We start from the raw sequence: 13,008 nt of genomic DNA on the forward strand, positions 1-13,008 counted from the left end.
ATCGGTGAAAATACACTTTAGTTGTCGTTGTCCCATAGATCCCAAAAATGTCTCAAACATCCCAATGAATGATTCAATAGTCTCATCCACTAAAAATGCACAACCAAACAAGATGTTTTTCTCATGATGATTAATTCCTACAAATGGAGCACAAACCAAAATATACTTGTTAGTTTGATATATTGTGTCAAAAACTATAACATTACCAAAACAATCATAATCTAGCCTTGATCTTCCATCTCTCCAAAAGAAATTAGCCATTCGATTGTCTTGATCCACCTATATTGAATAAAAAAACATTTGATCTTCAGCTCGCTTATGTTTGAAATAATTCATCACACTTCGTCCATCACCCGCGTCAATCATTGTTTTTCTCAAAGTGCTCAAAAAATTATGATAATCTTGTTTTTTAAGGAGAATATTTTCTGCCTCAATTTCTCTTGCAAAATATGAGTACGAGTTTACCGGTTTAATACCTGCAGCTACCATTGAACTAATACATTTCCATGTGCTTTTGGTATTTTTCTTCGTGGTCTTAAATTAGTCCTCTCTTCTAGACTTGCAAGCTCATGGTTGTGATCATCCAAACACCATTTTCCACCATAGACCGAATTCTAGCCGTACAAGATGTTCTTGTTTCCAAGTGGCTAAACTTTCTTACTTCACTAGCATCTTCAAACTATGAAATCCGGTTTTTGAACAAAAATATTCACGTTGTGTTATAGGCTTATTAACAGTTCGCCCTTTATTCCCTTTTCGAATACTAAATCCTTTACTCAAAGCATATTGTTATACATATTATATGCCTCCAATGTTGTCAAATCGTAAATCAAAACGTGAATTGTTTTGTTAAAATTGTGAAACATGTATCAAAACGAAACGTGTATCTAAAATACATTTAAGAATTTTGAATCGAACAATATATTATAAAATGAAACATATCAAATCAATCTAACCATAAAAATAATAATAATAAGAATAATAAATTATAGTAATATCAACATCTTATTTATCAATTCAAATATAATTATTAATTTTAAATTCAATATCTAAATTTTAAAATCATAACTACATTCAAAAAATAAAATTTTAATGAGAATTATTTTTTAAAAATAAAAAATTCTAATTAATTATAAATAAATTAAATTCAAATTACATTATATTATTATTATATATATTTACTTTTTATTTTATTATTTATTTAAAATATTAAAAAGTTGGATTTGTACGTGGCTTTGCTTTAAAGGATCACATCTTAATAAAAAAATAAAAAATTAATATATTACAACAGCATCACATGGGTCTCGCATCTTGTTAGAACATTAAAAAAAATAATAATAAAATTTCTCTATTATTCATCTTCGTCTTCACTTTGCATCGTCTTTTCAGTTTCTACACTTCTTATTCTTTAATTTTTTTAATAAACCATCTTCATCTTCTTCTCTTTCTCCATCTTCTCTGATTATCATCTTTTTTTCTCTTCTTCTCCATTTTCTCCCTAAAATCAATTGAATAACGGAGAACAATATCATAAAGTTTGAAATTGGTGAATCGGCGATTCAATCGAATCATGGAATTCAGTTGGGTGAAACGTACGATTCATCTGCAAACCGATTCAAACACGATTTGTATCGTTTTAACACCCATTCCATTATGAATCGGACGATTCATATCGTAAATCATCCATTTTTAATAAGATTTTATGTCTCATCTTCAGAATATACCTTCATTCCAACTTTTAATTCTCTTATATATTCCACAGATCTTGAAATATAAGCGACTCCCTCATTCTGGTTTTCTTCTCCTAAATTTTTGTCAAGATGTGAAGGCTCCATAAACAGCCTGAGATAATATCATTGAAAAAAGAAAAATATTTTAACCAGCTAATTAATAAATAAAATAGAAACATTACTGAAGGAATTTTCCTTAAGCAAATGAAAAGCCTTCAAAAGACAAATTACACAACAGAACCATCAGATAGTTGGTCCCCACGCCACAAGTTGATCAAACTAAAAGGGGTGTAAATTCTTCAAACTAAAAAGAATAAGTGAGATTCCAGATAATTGCCATACAGACAAGCTTATTAGCTTGGAATCCACGTAAGAGTCCAATTAAACTTATCAAAATGACTCCTGGTACTTAATGTTATACTTGGCTGTCCCAAGGTTCTTGCCTCAATTCATATCATGGACCATCCATTAAGCATTCTACCTTGGTCTTATAAATTGCATCACTTTTTGAAATTCAATACTTATAGATGGTTACTCACTAGATCATCAAAGAGGTTATTTAACTTCAATGTTCTTCAAGTTTTATTTCTATCTACAAAAAGATACTGACACAGGAAACTAATTGACAAAGTATTTTAAAAAAAAAAAATACAAGGACCAGAAAAAGAGAATCTATAAAGAATATAATCATCAAGACTTACGGAACTTGAAAGGCAGAGACATTTTTTTATCAAAAAATAATATAAATCAACATTTCAGATGCAATAACCCTAAGAAAAAAAAAGAATAGATATTCAAAGAAATAATGAAGAAAAAAAAATTTACAGATGAATTAGATGGTTGATGAAGCTTCAGACCTGATTAAATGGAAGAGAATGAGAAAGTTTAATTTGATTCTCCTACTAAATCTTTTTCCCATTGCCGCCCAAATCCCCTTCCCTCTATTTTTGTATCTTTCATGAGAATGGGTGCTTTTTTTTTTCTTTTTTTTTTTTTCCTTTTTTTCCTTTTTTTCCTTTTTTTTTAAGTATGTGAGTTTTTATTTTTTTACTTAAAGTGCTGATGTTGAGAAATAAAAAGAGTTTTTAGTGTCTGTAATTTTTTGCTTAGCTGGAAATAGATAGCAATAACTGAATGGAGCTTGACACCGCATTCATAATACTGACGTGGAGTAACTTTTACATAAAATATTTTCTCCAACTCTAGGGTAGGAGGTGGGAAGAAGTTGCGTTGAAGCTCGAAGGAGATGAAAAAACCTCTAAGAATGAAATGTTCCCAAAATTTTATTTTGGGATGATGAGATAATAGGAAAACACCCAACTAATTGTATGCGTTTATGAATATTAATTGGGAAGTAAATATATATTATTGTCCAGATGAAAAGTTTGTTGGAGTCATATGAATGACTGAATTCAAGTGGATATATATATATATATATATGTATATATAATTTAAACAAAATAGAAGCATATTAGTTTTTTTTTTAAATAAAAAATAAAAAATACTAGTTAAATTGGCATCAGAGTATTAATTTTCATAAAAAATACACGAAGAGCATTGTTTGTTTCTTTTGATGTTAGAGTTATTCAAACCAAAGATGTTACGAAGAAGTGTAAACATTTAATCAAATTATTTCTCTGAAAATAATATTCTAAGAGTACTGTCTCACTACTTTTTTAAAATTAACAAAAAAGAGTATTCTCGCAAACTCTTTTTCTTTTTTTAATTTAAAAGCATATAATAAAACAATAAATTATAGAGCACTTATTATTATTTTGCCCCTTCCACAAATCTAAGCTAAAAATTAGCACAAAAAGATCACTTAGCCACTTGCCCAAACCCCCCAAAAAAAAGGAAAAAACAAAAAACAAAAACAACGAAAAGAAAAGTCCAAAACAGTAATTATTCATGAACTAATCCCAACCATTCAAATCCAATAGATAATATATTAATCCAAGCGGGGCCCAAATTTTGTTATTTCAGACTAAAATAGGTGAAATATCAGGAACATGAATAGGAAACTCCTCAATCTCATCCGTCCATGGATTACTCTTTTCCTTGTTGGGATCAATGGTCCTTAAAGCTCTCCAAACCACACTGTTACACTTAAACCCAGATCCAAAAGCAATCTGCCATAGCCTATCACCTTTCCTCACCCTTCCTTTAGCTTCAGTGTAAGCAAGCTCATACCACAGTGAGCTGCTTGAGGTATTCCCGAACCTATACAAAGTCATTCTCGAGGGCTCCATATGCCATCTTGTTAGAGCAAGGTTCTTCTCTATCTGATCGAGAACTCCTCTCCCTCCTGCATGGATGCAAATGTGCTCGAAAGCGAGCTTGAAATCGGGAACGTACTGCTTCATCTTCATCTTGAAGACCTTTCTTCCGATTAGGTTTGCTAGAAAAAGCAGTTGTTCCGACAAAGGAAGAACCAGTGGGCCAAGCATTGTGATGTTGGTTTTGATGGCTTCTCCTGCTACGGCCATGAGATCTCTCGAGAGCATGATACCGACTTTTTTGGATTCGTCTTCTTGCTGTACGACGCATTTGAATGATTTGTCGTCAGCACCTTTGTGTGTACGTAAGGTTTGCATGAGCTGGTACTTCGAACGCCGGCGTTCGGAGGACCGGTTCGTCAAGAGGACCGCTGCACCACCTAGCCGGAACAGACAGTTTGTGATGAGCATTGAACGGTTGTTTCCTCCGTACCAGTTTAGAGTCATGCTCTCTGTGCTAACCACTAGGGCATAGGAATTGGATTGGTCCTATTTACGAAGAAGGAAAAAGCTTTATGAATGAATAAATGAACCAATGAGTGAATAATAATAATAATAACAATAACAATAATAATAATAATAAGTCATCAACAAGCCTAACAAGTAGACCAGACCCCTACTAGGTTTGCATCCAATCGACAAAAATAAGCCCTGGACCCATTTTCATTTAATAAAACCTAAGAGTACAAACATAATAATAGAATGGAAAAATATAAAAGTATTGTCATTTGTCAATCATGGATAAAATCATGAGATGTGTCAATATTGAATTCAAGGTATTTAAACCATTTTTGACTTTTTAATAATTAATTAATATTAAAGACCTATATAGTTTCAAAGAAAAAGAAAAAAAAAACAAAAAGTATGTTTCCACTTTTTTTTTTTTTTTTTTTGGGGGTAATAAGTATGTTTCCACTTGTCACAATGATAAACAACATTCTTTCAAAAATGAAATAGATTGTTTGCAAACCTTTAACAAGCGTTTGGCGAGATCTATGGAAATCAGGCTTGCACTGCAACCCATCCCACCAAGATTGTAGCTCAAAATGTTCCCCCTTAGCTTGTAGCGGTTCACAACCATGGCAGACAAAGAAGGAGTAGGATTAAACAAACTGCAATTCACCACAACGACCCCAATATCCTTAACGTTCACTCCGGTTTTGGCTAACAACTGGTCTATAGCTCCAAACATCACCATCTCCACCTCCTTCCTCGCCTTCGCCATTGTCGGGTCGATTGGAACCTCCAAAGCTGCTTCTGGCGCATAAGTCTTCTGTCCATAACCGGACCTCTCCAAGATCTTCCTCTGAAATGCTAACGTTTCTTCGGAGAAGCTGTTGGTGTCCTTAGACTGCCTCATGAAAGTTTCTCGGCTGACCATAAGAGATGGATCAGGCTTAAATGCCGAGAAATCGAGCAAGTAAACCTCTCGTGGACGGAGAGCAAAGTAAAGGGTTGCTAAGCAAACAGTAAGTCCAGTACAAACTAGGGTTACTGATACTAGACTTAGCTGGTGTTGGTGAAAAAGGTGGACCAAATCTTCAATGGAAAGATGAGCCAAAGCTACTATAATTGGCAGGAGACATATGTACATGGCGTTAGAGATCAAGTAGTGATAACCAAGCTTCACGTACTTGAGTCTAACGCCATCTTGTTTGTTCTCCATGCTTTGTTTTTCCTCACTAGTCCCCATACAATATATATATATATATGTATAAATATTGAAAACCAAAACCAGATTAAAAACAATTGTTTTTTCCCCCCTATCTTTTTCTTCTTCTTCTTCTTCTTCTTTTTTCCTTTTTTTTTTTTTTTTTTTTTTGGTTATTATAAAACACAGAGAAAGATGGAGAAATTAAAGAAAAGCATATGCATGTATGAGGGAGGATATGTTGTGATTTTTGAACTGGGAGTGCGTGTCAAATTTATACATGATGCTGAGTGTGAAAATTAGACTACGCATTTTCATTGTTAAGTCGGCCTACCATTCTACCACCATTTGTAGCAATAAATGTGACAACTATGTCATTCATAACGTATGCAGAGATATTTAGACGTCTCTGAGCTCAACTATCATATTTATGATGATGGTGATTCATAGATTGTCAGTGAGAGACATTATAAATATTGAATAAATATATATATATTGCCAGTCAATTCTGTTCTGGCTACAGTAGCTGATTAATCCCATAGTAATTACTTCAGCCTGTCAACCATATAGTTCCTAGCTAACCATTATACTATTTTCGGCTATATACATATCCATGGCCATTTCCATATATCTATATATATATATATATATATGCATGTATGAAATCCCCAAATTTATTAATCACCATTGCTTAATACCAAAACAAATCCATTATATCTATCGTTAGGGTTGTGTAAATGCTTGCATATATTCTTGAACTTTCAGGATTAGTGCAAGACTATAATTGGTGGGGTGGACATCATGACACAACTAGAGAGATGATCATTGTATTTTGAGAAAAGATTGCTGTTAAACCATAAGGTGAGCAAATTTCATCAGAAGAACATAGAGTATAACTCTACAAAAATGATTTTGTATATTAAATATTATATTATGTACATAAGGGATATTGTCACCAATAATCCCTTTGTAACAATTTTGTCTTTAAACTTACTTGTATAGTGCACAATTAATCCTTTCCATGCATATTCTCCATCCAAAATTTTAAGTTTAGGATGTCACTGGCACATGACCCCAAAATGAAGGGAAATTAGGGTTTTTTTCCTCATCTTCTTCTTATCCATTGAGCCCTCTCTCCTCCCTTATGAAAATAGATCTTGGAAAAAGTTTTTGTTATTTTATTTATAATGGGTTTTTTATGCTAATCAATTAAAATAGTAGGTTTGGCATTTAGTAAAATGTATATATCATATAATTAAATAATTTTAATAAAAGTAAACAATTTATTCGTTGAAATATCATATAAATAATAAAAAAATTTATTCAATCACAAACATATAAAATATTGGTGTCTCATTATAAAAAATAGTGTGAATTTTCTGAATTAGAAGTCCTGGCCTCTTCTACCAATTGTTCCTCTCTTACCTTCTCTCGGTACACAACAGACCAAAGCAAATCTAACAAATAAAAAGGAAAACATAAAGAAGAAGAAAAAAAAGAAAAAAGGATAGTTCTTCCTCTTGTCATTCAGTCTCCTTCCAAAATTTTAGAAGTAGAGAAATATCAAAATCATATTACGGTAATTCTCTCTTCCTCTTAACCAGTAATTATCACCAATAATCCCTTTGTAATAATTTTGTCTCTAAACAAGCTTGTATAATGCACCATTAGTCCTTTCCATGCATATTTTCCATCCAAATTTTAAACTTTAGCATGTGACTCGCACATGGTCCAAAATTAAGGGCAACTAGAGTCTTTTTCTCACCCTCGTCTACCCATTAGGCCCTCTCTCCTCCCTTGAAAATAGATCGGTTGGGAAAAGTTTTTGTTATTTTATATATAATGAGTTTTTTGTATGCTGATCAATTAAAATAGTAGGTTTAGCATTTAATAACAAATATATATTTATATATATATATATATATATATATATCATAAAATTAAATAATTTTAATATAATTAAACAATCTATTCGTTGAAATAATATAGAAAAACTAAAATAAAAAAAATGATTCAATTACAAAAATATAAAATATTGATGTTTCGTAGGGAAAAAATAAGTGTGAATCTTCTGCATGAGAAATGTTTCCCTCCAAATCTACCCAAAAAAAAAAAAAAAAAGGAAGGTATTTTGGCCTTCTCTTGTCATTAAGTCACCTTCCCAAACTTCAAGAAGTAGATAAAAATCATAATCAATTTGCGTTGGATTCTCTTTTCCTCTCAACTAAGCCCAACGTCTTCCCATTCCCATCTATATCCATTCCCCATTCGACCCCCATATGAAGATATTCGATCTCTCAACTTTAGGCACCCGACATTAGTAGACAATGGGTACAAATGGATAAAGGCATGGGAAGAGACTAATTGCTTCTTATTTTGAGGTCATAAAATATTTTTTTTATGGAAAATATGGAAAAGACTAATGATGAACGGATGGGTACTAACGGATAAATCATAAATCAAATCTTTTGGACAATTGGCACCCGACATTAGAAGAAAATGGTACTAATGGATAAGGGCGTGGGAAGAGATTAATTGCTTCTTATTTTGAGGTCAATTGTGAATCACATGTATTGATGTTAAAATATTTTTTTATGGAAAATATGGAAAAAGACTAATGATGCACGGATGGAGGGACAAGATTGTTTACCAAAAACAAAAACAAAAAAAAAAAAAAAAAAAAAAAAGAGAGAGAGAGAGAAAAGGAAGAAGAAAAGCGGTGTGATATAATTCAACGACTACTAGTGACAATATCCCCTATATAAATTATCACACAGCTAGCGGGGTGTTTGTATAAACAAGGGACTAGGAAGAGATGGAGATACATGCATGGGCAATGAACTTGCCCAATAACCGGAGCTTTGAGTGGTGTAGTACACTAGCAGAAGTTTATTACTTAACATATGATTTTTCCTTCTTTAAAATTTGTGGATGAAACATAGAGGGAGTAAGTTGATCTCATGAAAATACAAGATAATATTAAATTTCTAATTAGATAAATACATAAGAATTTTTAGTACTTATACCGTGATATTAAATATTCAACATAAGATAGAAATTATCGTTGTTTTTCAACAGACATATATACCACATTATATATATATATATATGTATAATAATCTCCATATTATTAGGTATTCAATATAAAATAAAAATTAAAAATTTACTTTTAACAGATATATCATATATGTATATATATAATAATCTCCATTTAATATATTTTTTTAATCTTGGAACGTAACTTAGGTTCTCTATATGGGAAAGATATAGGACTATACCAGCAGGAGACCATAGTTTTAAAGCATACATATTCTACCACCTAATGAAAAAAAGCGCATAAATAGACTAGAATCTATATATTTTGATAGCTATAACTTCATTTTTATTTTTATTTTAAATATTTTTTGGTAATAGATAGCTAGCTTCAGTTGTATGTTACCGTTGCATAGAGATCTCAGCTCACAGACATCTTTAAAATTTTAATTAATTAAAGGATGTTTTGATTGGACCCTAGGTGCAAGGTAGATATATACTGTCATATAGATAAATACTGACCAAACTTTTCGTCGTATTATATATATTCATATATAAATTTATTTGTTTATTTTTAATTCAATATCATTTTGGTTTTTATTCAAGTGGGTACGGTGGAAAGCGGCTATCCGATTTATGGGGTGCCGCAGGGGTACACAAAGGGTAGTTTCAATTTTGAAAAGGTTGGCCAACTCCCAATGTACCTTTTTTTGATGAAATCAATATTTCTAGCTAACAATAATATTTTTAATGCATTTTTTAGTAATTTTTTTTAATGTATATATACATATATCTATATATATATATATATATATATATATATTTTTATTTTTTTTTTTGCTATGCCCCCAGGCATCCCTACCCCCGAAGACTCGAACCCAGCGTCGACTGGCCGGGCTGTGGTGTGCTAGCTACTGAGCTCCCACGCGAGTCCCCATATATATATATATATATATATATTTTAATATTCTGCATACTAATTAATTTCTTTCATGAAAACTCCAATTATTATATTGCCAAAGTACTTTCCCACTGATAATTACCCAAAAAGAAAAAAACAAAAAGTAATTTCCACTGACTATTTCATAAAACAGCGCACATGCACGAACAAAAGGCCCATACATGTAATGGTAAATACATAGAAAACTTCCCTGTGAGTCTCAATACATCAATTAACCATACTACTCTTCCAATATTTTATTTCATTTATTTATTTATTATTACTATTATTTTTAAACTATAGTGCGTCTCAGTAATAAGTGAGACAAAATTATTGCTTTTTTCAAAGATAATATTTTTGAATTGAATTTTTCAATATCAATATTTAATAATTAAAAACTCTTTTAACACTTTCAAAATTGTAGATGAACTTTGTCATATATATTTTTTGACGACCAAATTTGAATTTCATTATTAAAGATTATTTTTAGAAGCAATACTGGAAAAAAATGGTCATGAAAACTACTAGGATAGTAATTTTTTATTTATTTATTTATATTTGTTTCTTGAAGTTCATTTTGTTTTGTTCAGTTTAATTTTTTAAAAGTTGCACGGTCAAAAGAAAAAAATTGAGGGTTGAAATTAAGTTTGTATTATAATTTTTTATATGTGATGAATTTCTTAGATTATTGAAAAAACTTTCCATAGAAAAGTATTATTGGAGCAAAAAATTATTAATTAATTCTCTCAGTGTGTCCAAGCAAACAAGAACAAATCTTTGGGTGTTAAAACTATATTGATTAATATCCTAACTACTCCTTAAAGCGTCATAAATTAGTTGGAGAGCCCGTTGAAAATTCGTCCTGCTGTCGCTCCACCAACTGGAACACTTAGAGGAGCTACTGTGTAGTTGTATCTATTATTTATGTACCGAACACAAAATTATTTCTGGACAAAATGGCAAAAGTTCTAAAACTTTAAAACACATTAATTAGACCTAGCGAATATCGGACCAATCAATTATTTGTTTTGTGTTAAGTGGATATACATGACCAATCAATTACGTTCATATAAGTTTTTTTCTTGTTTTTTTAAGGGTCGTGAAGCTAATCGAGCTACTCATATTTTAGCTTGTCGTGCTCTGTTATTAGAAGAGTATGAGTCTTGGTTAGTTGCTCCGTAATAAATTTTATTTATTTTCCAAAAAAAAAAAAAAAACAGTAGATATACATGGCAGTTATCCATTTATTGTCTGACTAACAGTGAAAAAGGTACACCTAGCCGATATTTTTCACGACGAATAGTCGCTAGAGATACGAGCAGTTTTTCCCTTAAAAAAAAGGTCAAAGTGTAATTGATTTAGTTGTAAGCTTTCACATCCATATGTAGGTAAGGTTGTAAGTTCAATCTCATTGTAGAAACAAGTAAAACAATTACACCAATCTTTATCGGCATAACAATTACATCAATCTTTATCAGCGACTTAGCCAATTTAGCCAGTACATTTAATATATAAATTTTGGTTCAAAACTCTTTAGGACATCATCCATCTTTAATTATTTTTATATGATCGTGTTTAATTTTGGAGTTTTTTCACCCATTCTATACTACTTTCATCTTATTATATTTGATTTTGGAATTTTTTTTAATTTGAAACCAACCGTTCTAAATAGGCTTTGATATTACGAGAATAACTATAATTAAATTTGGATAACAAATAGCTTACTAATATCTGGCACCCTCTCACTCTAATTGTCATGAAAGAATCTAAAGTGCAATTAACAAAAAAAAAAAGAAAAAAAAAAGTTGATGCATAATAATCATGGATTTATATTGCCACAAAAATAATAATAATAATAATAATCATGAATTTGGAACTTTGGATTATGTATAATTCAAAAGTATACTATTTTCTAAATCTTTTTGGAGAATAATAATAATTAATTAATTAATTAATATATTTTTTAATTATTTTATTATATTGAAGTAAAGATGAAGGATTCGAACTTGGTTAATGCCCCATAAAACATTTCCATTAGGCTGTCCAGCTAGGATACTCAATATAAGTTTCTTAATTGATATTTCCTGGCAGGAACTGCCTTAGATTATTTATCAAACTTTATTGAGTTGGGTGTTCAAATTATCTGTTCGGGTCCCATATGAATTCTTACCATGTGGGTTCTCTGACTTATTTACATTCAGTAAATGCTACTTATTGACACCTTACAAGTTTTAGCTAGTTATCTACTAATTAATATTTCGGTTCTTGCTATCTTATTATATAAATACAAGAGTTTCCTTGATACAATTTTTATTTCCTTATATGTATATATATGTCGTCTTTCATCAAGACACTTTATAGATTTTTTATAAGAATCTTTCTTATAAATTATTAGATTTTCTTTAAAGGATTGAAAATTAAATATATATTTAAGATTGTTCTAAAAGGGTTTATTTATTTTCTAGAGTTTTAGTATTTCATTAGATTCATATAAAACCTCAAAAAATTAAAAGCTGATTCAAAAGATTTTGTTAAAAAAAGTATATAGATGTGCTTATGCAAAACTAACTATATATATATATATATATATTTATTTATTTATATCTCTTGAAATGAAGGAGTTCAAAATTCAAGACTTTTCTAAGAGAAATTAAAAAAAAAAAAAAACAATAAATTTTATCATTAGAAGCTTCATAACCTGTTTAAGGACTTGCTCTGTATAAGCTATAATAAAGATGTTTTAATTAAAACCAGTGAAATTAGTGTATGGCCAAATGCCAATAAAGGAAGTGAACAAAAAAACAAGGCCAAATTAATTGCACCCCTTTCTTATACCTCATAATTAAAAGCAATATGATTTAGTAACGATAAATTTATAAGTAAGACCCAATTCCTCTATATATTTGTCAGTTTCTAATTAGAATGTTTTAATGAATTTTTCATCAAGATTTTTATTATTAATTTTTGAATTGTTTTAAAAATTGAAATTTAAAAATGAATATAAGTTTGATGTCAATTTATTAAAATACTAAAATCCTAAAATGACAAAATAAATCCTATGAGAGACTCATTTAAATCCTAAATATATTTTGAATTTTAACTTTAAAATATATTTAAAGACTGCTAAAAAAGATTCGAACGATTTTCTATAAAAACAGTATTGATGTGAAAATATTTTTTTTATGTATTTAATGAATTTCCTAATTTTTATATGTATCAACTGGCTTATAATTGTTATAAAAAGAAAGAGCACCGAAAAATTCTCACATCATCACCCACAGTACTTTTAATATATATTCTATCTTGTCTATTGTGCTAAATTCTTTTTGCATATTTACTTCTACTAAATATTTTTTCTTATAATGTAGATCTGAATAA

The 13,008-nt window shown here is 30.1% G+C and overlaps 1 protein-coding gene across 1 annotated transcript; it reads right to left on the reverse strand.

Annotated features, from left to right (window-relative positions):
* Positions 1-3,471: 3,471 nt before the first annotated feature.
* On the reverse strand, positions 3,472-5,898 carry LOC107432925 (3-ketoacyl-CoA synthase 20). The gene is made up of 2 exons (XM_016044147.4): positions 4,977-5,898; positions 3,472-4,495 (listed from the first exon to the last, which is right to left on the reverse strand). The coding sequence occupies exons 1-2, from the start codon at positions 5,697-5,699 to the stop codon at positions 3,710-3,712; spliced, it is 1,509 nt and encodes a 502-aa protein (XP_015899633.2). The 5' UTR covers positions 5,700-5,898; the 3' UTR covers positions 3,472-3,709.
* Positions 5,899-13,008: the final 7,110 nt, after the last annotated feature.

Source organism: Ziziphus jujuba, chromosome 1 (assembly GCF_031755915.1).
Source record: "Ziziphus jujuba cultivar Dongzao chromosome 1, ASM3175591v1".
Lineage (NCBI taxonomy): Eukaryota > Viridiplantae > Streptophyta > Magnoliopsida > Rosales > Rhamnaceae > Ziziphus > Ziziphus jujuba.